The 18,411-nt window shown below is 37.1% G+C and overlaps 1 protein-coding gene and 1 long non-coding RNA gene across 6 annotated transcripts in view; both read right to left on the reverse strand.

Annotated features, from left to right (window-relative positions):
- Nucleotides 1-18,411, reverse strand: part of LOC141376089 (uncharacterized) — a 1,000,182-nt gene that overhangs the window by 58,081 nt on the left and 923,690 nt on the right. The window lies entirely within an intron of this gene.
- Nucleotides 1-18,411, reverse strand: part of pard3bb (par-3 family cell polarity regulator beta b) — a 679,872-nt gene that overhangs the window by 23,062 nt on the left and 638,399 nt on the right. For all 5 annotated transcript variants that reach the window (XM_073912548.1, XM_021478865.3, XM_009304543.5 and 2 more), the window contains one exon: nucleotides 9,969-10,045. In XM_073912548.1, coding sequence (XP_073768649.1) covers nucleotides 9,969-10,045 — 77 coding nt within the window. The remainder of the gene's footprint in view (nucleotides 1-9,968; nucleotides 10,046-18,411) is intronic.

Consider the following 18,411-nt stretch of genomic DNA (forward strand, 5'->3'; position numbering starts at 1 on the left):
GCTTTACTTGGATAGAGGGAAATTAAGAACAGTTTAAAATGATTTAAGACCTATAACACAATATTTCAGTGAGCTTAAGACTATTTAAGGCCTAATATATATATATATTTTTTAATTTAAGACTTTTTAAGACCCTGCGGAAACCCTGTATACAAATTAATACAATTAAGTAATAACAGTAGCACCGAAATGAATAGAATATAAAGCAAAAATGAAAAAAGCAGCAATATTTGTGTACCAGCAGATTTGTACATTTTAATCCTTCATGATATATAGTTATTTGTGAAATCATGCTGAAGTGTTGCTAGTGCTGCACCTCCATTTGTGTGTAAAGGTGTGTGTGTGTGTGATACACATTCACAGGCTCCTATTATAGGGTTAATTTATTTTTAAATAAAATCACATGAGCTTCTATTTTGAAGTGTTTCTGGCAATCAGTGATCTCAAACCCCTTGTTGATTGTACATGGAAGTGTTTTAGTATCTTTATTTGTATTATTATTTTTTCTGATTCCTTAATTTGTTTATTTTAATTTGTTGTAGACCACACCAACCCACAAGGATACCCAAAGTGATTGCTAGCACTTGCATACTCAGTACTTGTTGGAAACTTTGTGGAAAGAATAAAGAGTCAAAATAATTCTGGATAGATTGAATCTCTTTTTCCCTGACAATGAGAGGATTATGTACTGTAACCTATGCATGTATTTAATGTATTAGTTTAAAGACTAGCTATGTATTCAGAGTTCACAACAAATGCATACAGTACTGTGGCTATAGCTTTAGGTTCTTTTGCATGTTAGAATATATTCCTAGTAGCACACAGCAGTCTGTATACCAGAAATCACGTTATCTGCTGATAATGACATATTAAAATGTACGGGAGTTCTACGCTAAGCTGACAACTGTTAAACACAATGTAGTCACTGTGTTTAATGCACTGTCACAAACTGTCAGAAGTAGTGTGAATAGCGAGACATTTACTTGGTATGTTTTAGTATAATGACTTAGAAGTACATTTTCTGTTTTCTTACCTCCTGTACCGCACTACTGTCCTCCGACGCAGCAGCCGAATGTTCGAGAATATTTCAGTAATATGCATTTGGCAGCGTCTGATTTTAGAGCCCTTTTGCGCTCTTTCTCTGAGCTTTTCGGCACCGCCTTTTCTTTTTACGGCACATCTCTGACAATTAGCTTGTGTGGCACTTATTGTTTGTTTTACATTCTTGCTAGATTTTGATTACGGCCGCGTAACCTCAGATTGGGTCTGCCCCTCTCGAAACCAGCCGGCCGTCGCCGATTGGACCAAATGCGCAACATTTATTATTATTATTATTATTATTATTATTATTATTATTATTATTATTATTGTTATTATATCATCATAATATCACATCTTGTAAGAGATAAAAGCTTGTAAAAGCATGTAAAAACAATACATATTAAAAAAAAAAAAAAAAAAACCTGACCGGCCCACATTTAAAAAATGGTCCGGCCCTTCTGGCATTTGCCAGAAGTGCCAGATGGCCAGTCCGCCCCTGGATGGCAACTGCAATGGTAATTTAGTAAAATGCAGTAAAGAATTGTGTTTTGGGTCACATACAACAGGTTACATAAGAACTATTTTTTTTCAACCGATGAATGGAGGTGGTAGCAGGTGGTATTTTGTGTATCTTTGAACACATTTGACTACATGAGTGTTTAAACTATGAAAGCAATCTGATCAAATGTCCTCTAGTGGACAAGCTTAAAACATTTTAGACCAAGTGTACACGTTTAGTTAATTGAGCTAAAAATACACATTATACACATTTTGCTTGATTGGTTCACAAGGTCAGCAGCTGGCTCTCTGCAACTCTCACATGGTCACCCACTGAAGCTAAAGTCAGTACCTGGAAGGAAGACCACATGGGAAAGTTAGGTTGCTGCTGGAAGTGGTGTTAGTGAGACCAGCAGGGGGCACTCAACCTGCGATCTGTGTGGTTCCTAACACCCCAGTATAGTAAAGGGGACTCTAAACTGCTCAGTGAGCGCTGTCTTTTGGATGAGATGTTAAACTGAGGTCCTGAATCTCTGTGGTCATTAAAAACCCAGGATGTCCTTCGAAAAAGAGTAAGGGTTTAACCCCAGCATCCTGGCCAAGTTTGCTCACTGTAGTGTTTCCTCTAGGATTTTTCCAGCGGTGGCGGCAGGTCTTTTACACAAATGTACCAACTACCTATGGCGTTATTTCAATGACAAATTTAGAATTGTCGTGAGAGCAGTATTACAAGTCGAGATGGCATTTACGTAATACGAGCATTTAAATTTTTATACTTGCGCACCGATTTCCTCTGTTCATGCACATACAGTAACTTCTTGCATGGCCTCGAATATACGCTGCTCAAGCACAGATCTTCTTTTGCGCTCTCAAATAAACACCAATGAAGTGCAATTTAAAGTAAGGAGTATGTCTCCAATATTTATATGATTTGCTAGGAATATTTATTAATATTTTTCCAATAGACCTACAGAGCAGCATTAATGCAACCTGAAGTAAAGTGAAAATGGCAATAAACTCCAGCAAGATAAAGTCACTGTATTCAGAGCCATAGACCTTTATTTTTTAATAAAATATATTTATTATCTTAACTGACAGCTACGTCGTGTTTGCTGTCTTCACGCACCTGTCAGTCAGTCTGTCAGCACGTCACCTTTAAGGGTTAAATAAATAACGCACAGTTCTACTACGTTTACAGAAAAGTTTGCGCCGTTATAATTCACTTTTTAATGCATTTTTGAGCGATTTTAACCCACTATTAAAAAACAACAACAACAATGACTGAATGTTTTGAATGAGAAGCTAAAATGTAGCTGTGGTGGGATGAATGTAGCGGAAACCATGTTATGGATTTACTGTGTGGTATGAAAACATTACAGTTTAATCTAAAGCTAAGCTTGGAGGGCTGGTGAAGACAGCCATGAGAATCATCAGGAAAAGGGAATATTAATCCTTACGATCTCTCTATGAGCAATCAGTTCAAAGCTATTAAAATATTAGCTAACCACTCGCACAGTTTGTTTTGTGAGTACGAGTTACTACCTTATTGTCAACGATACAGGCTGCCTGTGTGCAGATATAATCGTTTTAAGAAATCTTTTTTACCTACATCAATTAGACTTTTAAATATGTAATATTTGTTAATGATTGAATATTTGTGTTTGTGTTCTTTGATGTCTGTTTCTGTTCAGTGTATGCAAATATGGGCTTGAGTCCAAGACAAATTTCTCCATTGGGGACAATAAAGTGTAAACAAACAAACAATCAGCTAATGTGTGGTACACATTATCAATGTGTTTTATTACAAGTAGACAGGGGTGATATCTGATATCTGAGTTTTGAATTTTGCATTTGTACCGTTTTAAAAATGTATTATGTTATTTATTATATGACCAAATATCACATCCCTGTATGTTCCTTTACATAACAAAAAACCATCCAAACATATACAAAAATAAATAAATAAATAAATCCAGCAAATAATAAATACCTTCTGTTCAGCATCCCTTTACAACACCCAAAAAATGTTAAAACAACTAGGCCAGTATGCAGAAAGTCTTCATTTGTGTCTGTGAATGCATTTACCAGTATAATTGTCTACACCAAAAAAGAAATCTGATCAAAATATTTCCAACTCCTTCTAGAAGTAGGGCTGCGTGACTAGTCAAAGGTGGTTTTAATGCGCATTTTGTCAGCAAAAGCTGGTTCTAGTATAACTCCAGTACATGCTTTCCGATGGAGCCCCATTAATGTATACAGAGTCATAGTAGGCTGACAAGCTAAACAAATCAATTTAATCAGTCAATGATTTAATCAAGATAAGTATTCCGTGGTAAAAGTTGTTCGCGTAGCATCTCAGTAAACCAAGGCTGTATGTAGTAAATGCTAATGTGAAAATACCACATATAATAACGTTTTTACTCTAAACTCACCTTTCACCGTGTATTTGAAATAAATCCTTCTGTGAGATGATTCTGTAGGTTTGTGATTATTAGTCATGCTAAATCAATGAAAGTAGTCCAAGCCGCTGTTTATAATGCAACACTATTGGTATTTTCTGGGTTTCTTCACATTTGCAGTTTCCTCACAAAAGCGCCCTCTAGCCTCCGGAAGAAATGTACTACCTAATACACATCTGTGCTTCCCTGACAAGATGTGCATGACAATGGCATGTATGGTTAATCAGTTCGCAATTTTACTTTATTAAAACACCAGGCCTAATCTTGAGGAGGTCAAATGTCAACAAGCTAGAAACATTTTAGGCACTGTTTACAGTTAGAATGTGACATTCGTTTGTGATCTAATTGACAAAAATGCATCCTACTGTAATACCAGGTGTAAATGTGACCCAAACTATCCCAGGCAGAAGCTGACCTGAAATAAGTGCCTTGTTTGTAGCTCCCCATGTGCACCTGGCTGCAAAAGTAACACAGCAGACCATCTGAAGGCCGGGCTGTTTATTCAGCTGCCCTCGGGAACTGCGCACCTTACCCTCACGCACACAGACACATACACAAACACACGGCCTGCTGATCCCTGGCTGTCATATAATACTGAGTCTGCTCCCACAGAGAGGACCAATTCTGAATTCCAGCCTAATACCGGGAGAGGAGAAACTGAGCAAAACATCCAGCTCTCATAATAAACCTGCCTAACAAGATAGGTGTCTATCCATCAGAAATGTTATTGCACCGTCTAGAATGTAATTATACAAATCAGGAGCCGTATTACACTTAAAACTCTGATTATTTTGCCACATCGAATGGAATTTCGTCCTTAAACCGACTGCTTTCATATCGGTGGTAACTGAAGCTTCGCAAAGCAGATGGCTTTGACAAAAGGGACGTGAAAATGAGCAACTGAACTTACTCTTTCACAACACTCAGCCTTGAGAGTGTGAAATGAATGGGAGTCTGTGTGTATGTGTGAGAACTGTATGAAAGGTATGCGATGGGTGCTACATGTCTTCAAAGATGAGTCAGGCGGTTAAGTGGTCTCATTCTCCTCAAGTCTGAAATAGATCCGTGGATTTTGCAGATCTGGCATCTCATGCAGAAGTATGAATAATGCCTCCCTGAAACTGTGCCAAATGCCCAGCTATTTCAAAAACCTCCAAGCATATTCGGAGTGTTGAATGAGTAATGATTGACCGCATTTGCCGCAGCAAGTGAAACCATCAAAAAATTTCCGCCAGTTTCATTTAATCATTAGGCTAATATTCTCCATCTGCTACCTGCCCGGTGTGGTAATGGACTCCAGAGCTGAATGCTGCTAAATGAGGTTTGCTCTGTAGAAGTCACGCTTGTGTGCTTGTCCTGCTATTGGAAGGGAGACGGGCTGGCCAGAAGCTTGCAGACTGTCGGACACCTATGGGCTCACCTGCAGGAGATGCCGAACAGCAATCAGCCCTCATGTCTTTTAGACGCCAGCGACAATTTACAACCCTGACGCGCCTCACAGGAGGGCGCAAATTTCACAAATTTCAGAAAGAGTGGAAAACGAAAAGTGGAGAATGAAAAAGAAGGGAGGAAAAAGAAAAAAACAAAGTGAGAAGGAGAACAGGGTGAGGAGGTCCAGCCTCGCGCAGATGGTGGGTGTTGGTTGCCAGGGCAACATTGAACAGGCAGAACAATGAAAATATGGCATTATTTTCAGAGCTCATCAAATGTAACCTTCTTTCCTCATCACAAGCTCTTTTCTGGCATTTGCGCCATTGCAACTGACAGCTCGCTGGCTAATCTAAAAGATATGAGAACAATTTACTGACATTTGTACAAACTGTTTCAACAGAGCTCTTTTAAGGTTCGACAACAACCAATTTTACACTCATTTAGACTGCAAAGATACATTAAGAGATCTTCCAACATAGAACGTTGTTGATAAGGCAGAACAAACAATTAGGCTTGGAGGTTGAACGGTGGGATTGCTACTTTCTAAATCAAGTAGCTTTTCAGTAACTAAGCTATTTTTTTAATCAAATGGCGCAGTAGTATCCATACAAGCTACATTTCCAATAGTCAATTAGTAAGTGACAGAACAGACATTCAAAGAGCTGTGAGGCCGGTGTCTAGCCGATGAAAGTAAATCCATATGATGGCGAGAATGACGATTTCTTCTTCGTCCTGTTTTTCGGTGGTCGACAACAAACTTTTTGGTGCGTTACTGCCACCTCTCGCTCTGGGGTGTATTTCTGAAAACCATCGTTAGCCAACTAAGGTCGCAAGTTCCTTCACTACATATATTGTTTGTTGATTTGGCGTTTCCCAAATACATCAACAAACAATGACAAACTTGTATGCTTGCAACTACACCTCTGGCGCTGTAGTAAAAAACATAGTCCCTGGCTGTGTTCTATTACCTCCCCTGTGCCCTATTCTGTATTTTTTTTAAACTGTATTTTTACAGTTCAGTTTTAGCGATTTACATGTTTAAAATTGCGCTACCTTTTTAGTGCACTTTGAAAACATTTTTGTCCTTTTGAACACAGTCATGGCTTATGATGAAAGCTATATATATATATATATATATATATATATATATATATATATATATATATATATATACATACATATATATATATATATATATATATATATATATATATATATATATATATATATATATATATATATATCCTACCTAATAATAATAATAATCATCATCATCATCATTATCATCATCATTAATATTAATATTCATATTATTAAAGTCAGATTCTTTTCATTTCCTAATAAATAATAAATTTTAAACGTAATTTCTCAATAAAAAGCTTCAGTGTTTATTGATTTATATGATTTAAATATGAGATTAGAATATGTGTTAGCTTTTTGTAAGTGGTTGTATGTTTTAGAATACAATATGTAATGTTCTCAATAATATTTGTAAAGGAAACATAGGCCCTATATGTGTAATTTGCATATATTTCCATTAATATAAAAAACGAGTGCACGTTTTTATTAAAACTAATTTAGGATTTGTTTTTTAAATGTGTGTGCATATAAAACAATAAAACTTGCACAAAGAAATTATAGGGTTCTTCTCTAAAGAAGTTGTTACCACCCCGTTTAGAGCATCATTATGGCCGTTCTGTGTTATAACTTACGTGATTCAAACGATTGATCTGTGAGAGAGAAACTACGGGCTTTGGGAAACACTCGTCACTACATCGTTCTTTTCCTAAACGATGCATTGTACTATGATAGTTCAGCTGTGAGTTATGCCGTTGTTTGGGAAATGCACCCCTGGTCAGTGACATCGCTATCACGAGAAATTTGCTTAATGAAAAGATGACTGAGGGAGGGAAGTTATTTCTGTAGAAGGATTCCTCATGATCATACCTTGAGAAGTACATGTCAAGATGCAAAAACATTAATTCTGATGCTGTGCTCAAAAATACTTCAGTAATTTATAAGTAAGCACTATAATGTTTTGACTACACAATAGTGAAGTACTCAAATTAATTTGTTATGGTACACTTTTTATTTATATTAAATTATAATTACAATTTTACTTTTATAATTACAATTATAATTACAACTATATAATTTTAACGACATTTAAACGATTAACTAGGTAGGTTAGGGTAATTAGGCAAGTTATTGTATAACAGTGATTTGTTCTGTAGATTATATAGAAAAAATATATAGCTTAAAGGGGCTAATAAATTTTGTCCCTAAAATGTTGTTTAAAAAAAAATTAAAAACTGTTTTTAATCTAACCAAAATAAAACATATAAGACTTTTTCCAGAAGAAAAAGTATTATCAGACAAATGTGCTTGCTCTGTTAAACATCATTTGGGAAATATTTAAAAAAGAAGAAAAAAATTCAATGGGGGCTAATAATTCTGACTTCAACTGTATATATATATATATATATATATATATATATATATATATATATATATATATATATATATATATATATATATATATATATATATATATATATATAGTTTACTGTAGTAAATGCTTTAGTATAACTATGGTAAATACAATTAGTTCATGATAGTATTTGCTACATTATGTAGTGTAATTCATTAATGAAGAGCAGTAAATATATTTATAATATAATGCTTATTCCAAAATATTACCTTAATTATAAATTACTATAATATTTTAAATGTGTAAAACCTGGTTTTATTGAATTTTTCGTTTTTGCTGTTAATCCAATAATTGTTTCTGTTTAGTACAGCATAATATTTGCTGTAAATAATTGAACTGAACAATTATACCTCATACCTTTCATTGACAGTTTTAATTCACACTGATATATGACTGACTAGGATTTAAGTTGCTTTGATTTAAAAATGAAAATTGCAAAAATGTAAGATGTAGCTAAGCTAAGCTACCTTTGCCAAGTAGCATTTCCCAGAGCGTAGCTTTTAGTGTAGTTAAGCTATATTGTAAGTAGAGTAGCTAATAGCTTAGCTCACTATATTTTTTTAAGTAGCTTGCCCAATGCTGGTCTGAAGAGGTCTGGGAAGGCCCACCAACAAAAAAGCCAAACAGTGTGGGAGTGGGGGTGGTTGGAGGGATTTATGAGGTGTTTTTTAGAGAAAGGAATTAGCTAGTCTTAAACTGAGGTATAGGATGAGGAAAAATGATTGATTGGACACTAAATGACAGCTCAGAATACGTACCTCCTGTCCAGAGTTCAGTGAGATGGGCCACCATCTGTGCATTCATCACCCAATTATCACTAAAACCGTCCAATGAAAGCTCTAACACAATGAATCACAACTTTGACTTGCCCAGTTAATCCAATAATCTAGAGGCAGGTGGCAAACAGCCCTTCTGATTGGCTGACCCCGGGCTGAGCACACTGGGTAATAAGTGGGTGTATCAATGCACTAATGGTTATAATTAGACACACACGGAGGAGCCGCACGCTTTTGCCACCAAGCCAAACTTCAGCCGACTGCAAAAACCAATGACCTCAGCATGGGCCGGACATAGATTTGAAACTCTTCCCGTTCAGGATGGCGTAATAATGAAAGTGGAGTTTTTGACCCCTCTTTTTTTTTTTGCATCAACACACACAATAAAAAAGAATGTAGAATCTAAATGGATTTAACAGAAATTGTGAGTGTTATTTAGAAAGGAAATGGCTTTGAAAGTAGACCCTGAGGTGGTTGATACTAAAATCTGTTGCGATAAGTCATTTTAGAGGAGCGAAATCTTCATTCACCATCGCAATGATGCTGCAGGGGAAGTGATAAATACTTTATAAGTGTTTTAACGCTTTACTTCAATTCATTGAGTGCTATTAAAACGCCTCGCCAACACTTTTTTAAAAGTTCATCACTTGCAAGTTTTAGATTTCTTAATGTGTATAATTTGTTATCAGTTATCCGTTTATAGTGGTCTGCAATCATGTGATGACAGATCCACACTTACATGTGCCAAACTCATAAACCGTGACCCTCACACCAACACCAGCACTGTTTACACAGACCGGAGAGGGCAAACAGGCTGTGGACTTTACGAGCCAACATTCACGCCTGTGCGTTTGTCTGTTTGTTTACGCTGGCCGTTGTGGTTCGTCAGGCTCAGCAAACACGAAAAGATGTGATTGAGAACGATAGAAATGATGGTGAGGAAAGAGACAGACAGACAGACAGACAGACAGAAAGAGGCAGCCGTAACTTTAGGCGGCTTCAGAAACACGCTGTATGATCGGGTTACAGAGCTGCGACCGCATGGCCATCTCCCCGGAGAGGATCAGGTGAATTCCCAGGATAGGGGGGCCTCAGAAGGCAGACACTCCAGATTTAATTATACGCTTTAAAGAGGATTATTCAGCTCTGCATGAGAGAGACAGATGACTACCTGCTCTCCCCCTCTTTTCCATCCCATCTTTTCTGTTTTTAGCTCTCCACCTCTTCTGTTTTGTCACGAAGGGTGTGGGATTAATGAGTGGATGTTGTTACCTGGGCAAGGAGGCATACTGTCGCTCGACGTCCTCATAGCGGGGTGCCAGTCTGGGGTCAGGGTTTCTCATCGGCATCTGGTAAAAGGCAAGAAGAGAGCAGAGTGAAAAATAGCCCGAAAGGTTTACATGACACATCAAATCATATTGGACTGCAGTGCAGCTATAGTACTGTTCATAGCAATGTCAACAAGGTAGCATGCTGTATACAGAAAACATGTTTGTAAAAGCAAATGGTCAATGTGAGGCTATTAACTACAAAATACATAATATCTGTAGCTATGTTTCTATCCACCTATTTTTTATGACATTTTAGATATGCGCATAAAAAAAGGCTAATGGAATCGCCAAGATGTGCATAAATTTAGAAAATGCGCACAAAAAAACGTATGCGCAAAACTTAAAAAAAAAGCATAAACTACGATGGAAACATTTTTACCAAACAAATTCCAGTATGGGTGACGCAGTGGCGCAGTAGGTGGTGCTGTCACCTCACAGCAAGAAGGTCGCTGGTTCGAGCCTCGACTGGCTCAGTTGGGGTTTCTGTGTGGAGTTTGCATATTCTCCCTGCGTTTGCGTGGGTTTCCTCCAGGTACTCCGGTTTCCCCCACAGTCCAAAGACATGCAGTACATGTAAATTGAGTAGGCTAAAATTGTCCATAGTGTATGTGTGTGAATAAGTTTGTGTTGATGTTTCCCAGAGATGGGTTGTGGCTGGAAGGGTATCCGCTGCGTAAGAACGTGCTAAGTTGGTCGTTCATTCCACTGTGGCGACTCCGGATTAATAAAGGGACTAAGTCAAAAAGAAAATGAATGAATGAATGAATGAAATTCCAGTATGTGCATTAAAAAAGGACGTGATTTTGTTATAAGGGATCATGTGATGATTATGTGTGAATAGCCAAACCAGCAGGCTAAGCACATTGTAAACCACCTAAAATGTTGTTTTGGTCATTCTAAAATGCCTTAACCGTTTCAGTGTTAGTGTTATTATGTAATAAATTACCTCCAGAACTGTCAAGAGCATCTTTGCTCCGCGTGTCACGCCTTTAAAAGCCACCAGGCGCAAGTAATTCATTAAATAAAGAAAAGGTTGACGAAGCTTCTGCTAACACAGCAAATTCCATTTTTCACTCTTGATATTTGGAGCCAGATAATCAGGAAGTCACAACTTTGTTCTCTTTGACTACTTGGATGCAAACGCTGCTTTATTTGCATGTCTTATATGCGATATAATAGTTTTGCGCATACATTTAATTCACATCTTTGGATAAAAAAAACATAGCTAATAACTAAAGTAAAGGAACAAAAAGTTTACTAAAGTTGGTCATCATACTATATCGTAAAAAAAATATATTTAGTGTTCAGCATTTATAGTTTTCATTCAGCAAATACAGTAAAAACATTAATACTGCCTGTTTTGCATGTTTTTAAATATTTTAATATGTTTTAATATATTAACCATATTTTAATATATTTTATATGTATTCATGTAGGGCGACACGGTGGTGCAGTAGGTAGCACATTCGCCTCACAGCAACAAGGTCGCTGGTTTGAGCTTCGGCTGGGTCAGTTGGCGTTTCTGTGTGGAGTTTGCATGTTTTCCCCGTGTTCGTGTGGGATTCCTCTGGGTGCTCTGGTTTCCCCCACATGTGTGTGAATGAGTGTGTATGGGTGTTTCCCAGTGATGTGTTGCTGCTGGAAGGGCATCAACTGCGTAAAACATGTGCTGGATAAGTTGGTGGTTCACTCTGCTGTGGCAACCCCAGATTAATAAAGGGACTAAGCCGAATGTAAATGAATGAATGAATGAATGAATGAATGAATGAATGAATGAATTGACGTATTCCTGAATTTTCAGCAGTTGTTAAAGGCATAGTTCATTGAAAAAGGAACATTTACTTTCAAACCTTTTTTGAGTTTCTTTCTTCTGTTGAACACTAAAGAAGATATTTTAAAGAAAGCTGAAAACCTGTAACCATTGGGTTCCATAGTAGAAAAAACAAATAATATGGAAGTCAATGTTAACAGATTTCCAACATTTTAAGAAAGAAAATTAAAGGTTGAAACAAGTGAAGGGTGAGTAAATGATGAACTATCCCTTTAGCACCAACTTTCAATATTAAATATATAAGCCTTCAGAAATCATTCACATATGCAGATTAGAGTCTGAGTCTGAACTATTGTCAATAAAAAGGCGCTAAGCTCTGCCCGAAAAGTACTAGATTGTGTAAACACAAATACAGAGATACATTTTAAAGTCACGTCGATTTACTGGTTTGTCTATACGTGAACAAAATGGCAAATCAGCACTGTTTAAGAACGTGCTTAAATGTTAGCGGGAAAATGGACATTTTTTAAATTTCAGTATCGATTGGTACTGAATTCAACTATCGTGCAACCCTAGTAAGCAAGGTAAATTAACTAAATTTATTGCTGCTGGAATACAGTTTATCAGTATAGATATGTAGAGAATTTGCAGTAACCTCTCAGACGTAATAAAGTCAGGCAAGTTCCGAAATGGTCATTAAAATAACTGTGATTGTGAACAAGAAAAGATTAAACAATCAAATTAAAATGTTAAGACAAATGTTAAGACATTAAAAACAAAGGAGAAGCAAATCGGTTTGACTGTACCCAGGAAATACCTTACACTCGCAGTGCTAAATCATTTGTCTTCCGTACGCAGAAGAGTGATCTGTTCTTAAGGCTGATTTATACTTCTGCATTAAACGCACGCGTATGCTACAGCGTTGACGCATAGCCCTACGCCGTGGCCGTCGCTGACATGCACCTCTCAAAAAATGTAACTACACGTCGCAACGACACGTAGCGCAAGCTCTGTGATTAGTCGGCTTGGTAGCGCTGACGAGTCTGGGCGGGACCGAGAGCCGCGCGAATGGTGCGACCCCGATGGAGCGATTGTTTACAAGTGTGGAGTCCTGTGAAGGAGCTCCGGATGGAAAGTTTTGTTTTGTGTTTACCTCATAGTTAAAGTTGTTGCACGTCCGCCAATTCCTGCCTCAAAATGAGCGAGTTTGAGCCACTTGTACATTCAGGAAGTGTTCAGGAAAAGCAAAACACCAGCTAAGAAACTTGACACAGAGGAACATTTACACCTCACTGCCGACTAGCGTTTCGGAAGTGTTAATGCTGACCAACAGAGACAGCGCACAGAAATATAAATGCACAGCTACGCGTGTTGCATGCGCCGTGGGTTACGCCAGTCACTTGACTCAGAAGTATAAACCAGGCTTTAGGCTTTAGGTGCGAGAGACTACTGTATGACGACAGCGCCAATGGCATCACTCCTGGTTTGAAGAGAAGAGTAGGAACGGGACAGTATAGAAACATGAGAGTCTATCAAAATCTTGAGTAACACCAAAAAAATTAAGAGATTGTCGCTAGGGAGGTCTGAAAAGTGGCTAAATATCACAGCAAAGTCACTAAGTTGGCAACACTGAGAGGCTTAAAACATACCTCAACAATGTAATGCATTACTGTTCAGTATTTTAATTGTTTAATTGTAATTAAAAACAACAACAACAACAACAACAAACAATTTATTTGTCTTGATCTCCTTTTAATTTCTCAAATTGCCAAGAGGACACTACTCCACCTAGGCTGGCTCCTCTATCAGTCATCTCACTTTACTGTAAAAGTGCTCATTGTAAAACATCAATGACCATGCAAGCGGTTCATTCAATGCCACATTCATGACCAGTGCTGGCCCCGTCACTCTCTCCTGCCACATTCATCACAGAGTCACCTTCCCCCTTGAAATACCTGCTGTGCCCTGTAATCAAGCCATGAAAGGCAGTGTGAGTTGCTCACAAAGGCTGCTTATTGGGGGATTTAGTGCTGGGAGTCATGGGGAGGGGTAAAAAGCCAGATCCCAGATTATGTTTCTGAAAACAGGATGGAGTCTAGCAGTCTTCCAACCCTCCTGGACTAAGCCTGACTCGAGCCCGAGGAAGAGCCAGATTAACTGTGTGCATTACATTAGCAAGATGAGCAATCTCTTAAAAGACGAGCTAAACCCTCCCCTCATTCAGCATGCAGATTGGGGAGTATCTCCTATTTCCTTCCACTAAAGACTGACTCTTTCAATGGGATTTGCTCGTACTGCTTGCGATCGTGCCGTTTAGAGCCTGTATAAAACATTTAGAAGCTTTATTTCAGCAAGACTTTCCCCCATTTGTCGTCTTGTCCCTTGAAAAAGCAAAAAAAGATGACAGAGGATTGGGACTGCGAGATTCGTACCCTGACATATATAGGCAACTTAATAAATTATAAATACTGACATATAATCCATGAGGAAATTATTCCAGTAGATTTAACAGGGCCTGACAGATGAAGGTTTGGGCCATTATGGAAAACTGGCTGCTTTTCCGAGGGCAATATGTGTGAAATTGTGTCATCTGTCTCAATGAGCTGATTTTAAATACACAGCTCGCTGTGCCACCACCTCTCTCTCTCCACTGTCCTCATAACGGCTGCCCTGCTGCCTGCATATTAGCCACATTTTTCCTCTTGGTCTCAAAAAAAAAAAAAAATTGAAGGAAATGTCTTCAGGGCTTCAATATGTATGATGAAAGGACAGACACACATTACCTGGGGAAAAAAAGACTAGTTGAGTGAGAGGTCAGAAAAGAAGTGCTTCTGAATGAAAGAGGAAATGTCCTCTGTTTCAATCCGTCACATTTTTCTCGCTCTGTCTTCGCCTCTTTTTCAAGACATGCGATGAACTCTATGAGTAGCAGAAGCGGCTGTCTTTAGATGATGAAGTTCTGAATGAGGATACTATCTTATCTACAAATAGAGCAGATTTCACTTTTCGACAGGGCTTAAATACAGACCTTGACATTCAAAGCTCAATAATCAATATAAAACACAACAAAAGCATTTTGGGGACTGGAAAACATGTTTGTGAAATCAAAGCATCCACAACAAACATGATTTTGTGAAACCATTCGCATAGACATGTATAATGGATCGAGTGTACAGGCATATGAAAGTATTACAACTAAAACAGAATAGTGGACTGCATCACCATATCTGTGCATTTGTATAGTGTTTCTTTACAAAATACAATGCTAACTATAGCTTAGCCCTACCCCTTACCCCTCATTTTGCGCATTCATGTGAAGGGGTAGTGATGTCCCAATTCTCTTAAGCTTAAAGGCGTAAGGCTATGGGTAAGTACTAGATAGCCCTTGAAACTGAGAGTTTACAGGATCACACTCGAAACCTACGGGTATGAAAATTTCCCAGAATACACCATCTACAATGGCATACACAGCTATGTACCATCTACATAGCTGCACACAGAAGTCAGGAGATGCACAAATTTGTATTTTTTTTTGTTATTGTTATGAATTTTTGCAACAAACAAGCATGTTTTAATAATTTCATAACCATATTTGTGTTTTCTGTCCTATCAAAAAAAAACTGTTAAAATAAAAACCGCTAATTTTTGCTATCAATAATCCATAATAACATAATAACTCTTGTATAGTAGTCCCATAACATTCTGACACTCGAATACCCTGTTAGAAAAGTCTTGTGTCTGGGTATGCCCTTATACAGTGTCTGCTATAATGTTAATGTTGTTTTCGTGTGTTTACATAGATGATTATGGCCATGATGTAAATGCACAGTACAGTTACGATCTTATTGCTACATTATATTGATATGATAACATGATATATGCCTTCAGTGATTTCCTGCAGTTAAATACCAAAAAATAACACAACTGGAATAACTACAGCAGATGCCATTGTCAATCTCATATGAAGCAAGAGATCGCAATGACATATGATGAGGTGTGCAGGTGTGTAGTGCTGTCCCATTTCTTAGGGGTAAATTTTGAAGGGATCATTTTGTTCTCTGTATGCAAATCTATTTGTTTTTAGTACATTACAGTCATGAAAAAATATATATCCATTAATGTTGCCATGAATAGAGCTCTACTCTATGCAACATTTTTAAGGCATAGTATCCAACTGAACAATATGTCATCATTTACTCACCCTTCACTTTTTCCAAACAAGTTTTGACTTATCTGTTGAACAGAAAATAAGATATTTTGAACTAAGCTAGAAACCTGAAACAATTGACTCCAATAGTATTTGTTATTCATATTATGGAAGTGAATGGTTAAGGTTTCTAACATTCTTTAAAATATCTTATTTTGTGTTCAACAGAATAGAGAAACTCATAACAGTTCGGAATCACCTGAAGTTGAGTATACAGTGAGTAAATTTCTTTTTTTTTTTTTTACTTCAATGTGGCTGTCAATTGAATACTGAAATTGAGACTTCCATCTTATCTTCAAATGGAGCAGATTCCACCATTTGGCATGGTAGAAATACAGACATTCAAAGTTCAATCTTTAGTATAGAAACACATTTTAAGGATCCTTCTCTAACAGGCAGTGATATCTGTCTGGATCTGCCCCGCTGTAATGACGGCAGTGATTTGCTTCATTATTTGGCTGTGCCCTCGCATTCACACCATGTTGCTAACTGTGTCCACACTCTGCCCTCTCACCATCTGTGCTTTCAACTCCGACAGAAGCTGCCAATCCATGCTGACCAAAAACCAGCCAATCGGGAGGAACTGGACAAACTGAAGAGCATGAAATGAACCCCCACCCCCAGAAACTGATAACAGTGCATACAAAGATGAAAACACCTTTCCAGAGACCTAGCCTGTGGCCAAAAAGGAGACGAAGAGATCAATGATGGCTTCCTCTTATTTAAGGGCTGATCAGATAAAGAAGTGGTGTGGCACAGCAGTTAAGGCTGGTAACCGGAAGGTTGCTGATTCGATCGCTACTAGAAGTGAGTCATCACCACTGTGCCTGAGGAGGTTTATAATACCTGGAGAGAGAGATACGTTAGCATTCCCATTCACTTCAGTGGCACCTGCTTCGCTGGAAACATCTTTCCTTATGGGCCAATCAGCTGAGCTGCGGTTGCCATGAGACTAATCACTATAGGCACAGGTAATTTACATCTCTATAACTCTGATTGGCTGAAGATACAACGAGATTGTGCACTTAAAAGTGACTATTCAGAGATGTGACTTTTATGCTAAAGAGAAGTGCAGATTGGTAAAACAATGGCTTATACTCAACGGTTGGTTCCAGAAGTAAAAATCCTATTCATTTTCTCAAATTATTTTTACAGAGAATTTATAAAACTTGAAAGACAGACCTACTGTGAGCTTCGAGGTTGTTAATTGATGGTATATGTTTCTGCTGAAGTCTGTACTATATAAAACGTGTTTAATAACCATTTATAACAGCAACATTTCTTTGTGCTGAATCTCTTTCTGACTGATTAAATGATTCAAAAAATAAGTTTTCACTTATTAGAGAATTACAATAGGCAAATCAAACCACACAAAAACTTTAATGATCAATTATTGCTATGAATAAAACTATGTTTGTATGTAGGCTATAATCAATGGATTGCCATGCGCTAAAGGATTTTAAATGCATATAATGAAGGAAAGGTCATTTGCCAAGTTCTAGACAGGTTACAGTGCAAAGATCTATATATATATATATATATATATATATATATATATATATATATATATATATATATATATATATATAAATTGTTTTTTTTTTTTTTTTTTTTTAATTAGTTGAGATATGTTAAGCCCAGGTCAGATCACACGATTTTAATTGTCCGTTACGAAAGTTACTATGTTAGAATATGTGATGTTTTTCCTGAAAAAATCCTGACTTGTCGTGGGTAACAAATGTTATTTTAATCTCAATTAACACTGATGCTTGCAGACAACTAATAACTACATTATTTAAGTGCATTTGTTACGACATGGATAAGAGCAAACTTATGATTCCTTTTTAATACTAAAATATTTTCTTTGAAATCTGAATGTATCTTTTTCTGCCATGGGTTTCTTATTAAACACTCTCTCTCCTGAACTTGCCGAGAGTTAGACAGAGAAAATGAAAGCACATCAGCAGCAGCAAGGAAAAATCCGATGTTCAAGACATAATCTTTAAACTAGTGACATATTAAAAAAATTAGCAAATATATAACTGAGGTTTGTGATACATCAATCACAGTGGAGCATTCATTAAATCCTTATTTTCCACATGGTGAAATAAATCATCCACCAATATAGTTGAGTAGTGCAGGGGCACAAACAAAAATATAGTTCATATATTTGTCTTGGAAAAATATCTTTCTGAAACAAATTTTGTTTGTTAAAATAATTTTTATCTTAATTTTAATGTATCTTTTGTTGGTCAGCTATCTACAAACAAGAAAAACAAATAACGTTTGAGCTTAAGCACTTCAAAACAAGTCCGGTATATTTGCCAAAACATGAATTGCTGTGAGATTGTGTTGGTTTGTTAAATCAAATAATAATCTAGCCTAAATAAAATGAAAGTGAAATAT

This window comes from Danio rerio, chromosome 9 (assembly GCF_049306965.1).
Source record: "Danio rerio strain Tuebingen ecotype United States chromosome 9, GRCz12tu, whole genome shotgun sequence".
In the NCBI taxonomy this organism is placed as follows: domain Eukaryota; kingdom Metazoa; phylum Chordata; class Actinopteri; order Cypriniformes; family Danionidae; genus Danio; species Danio rerio.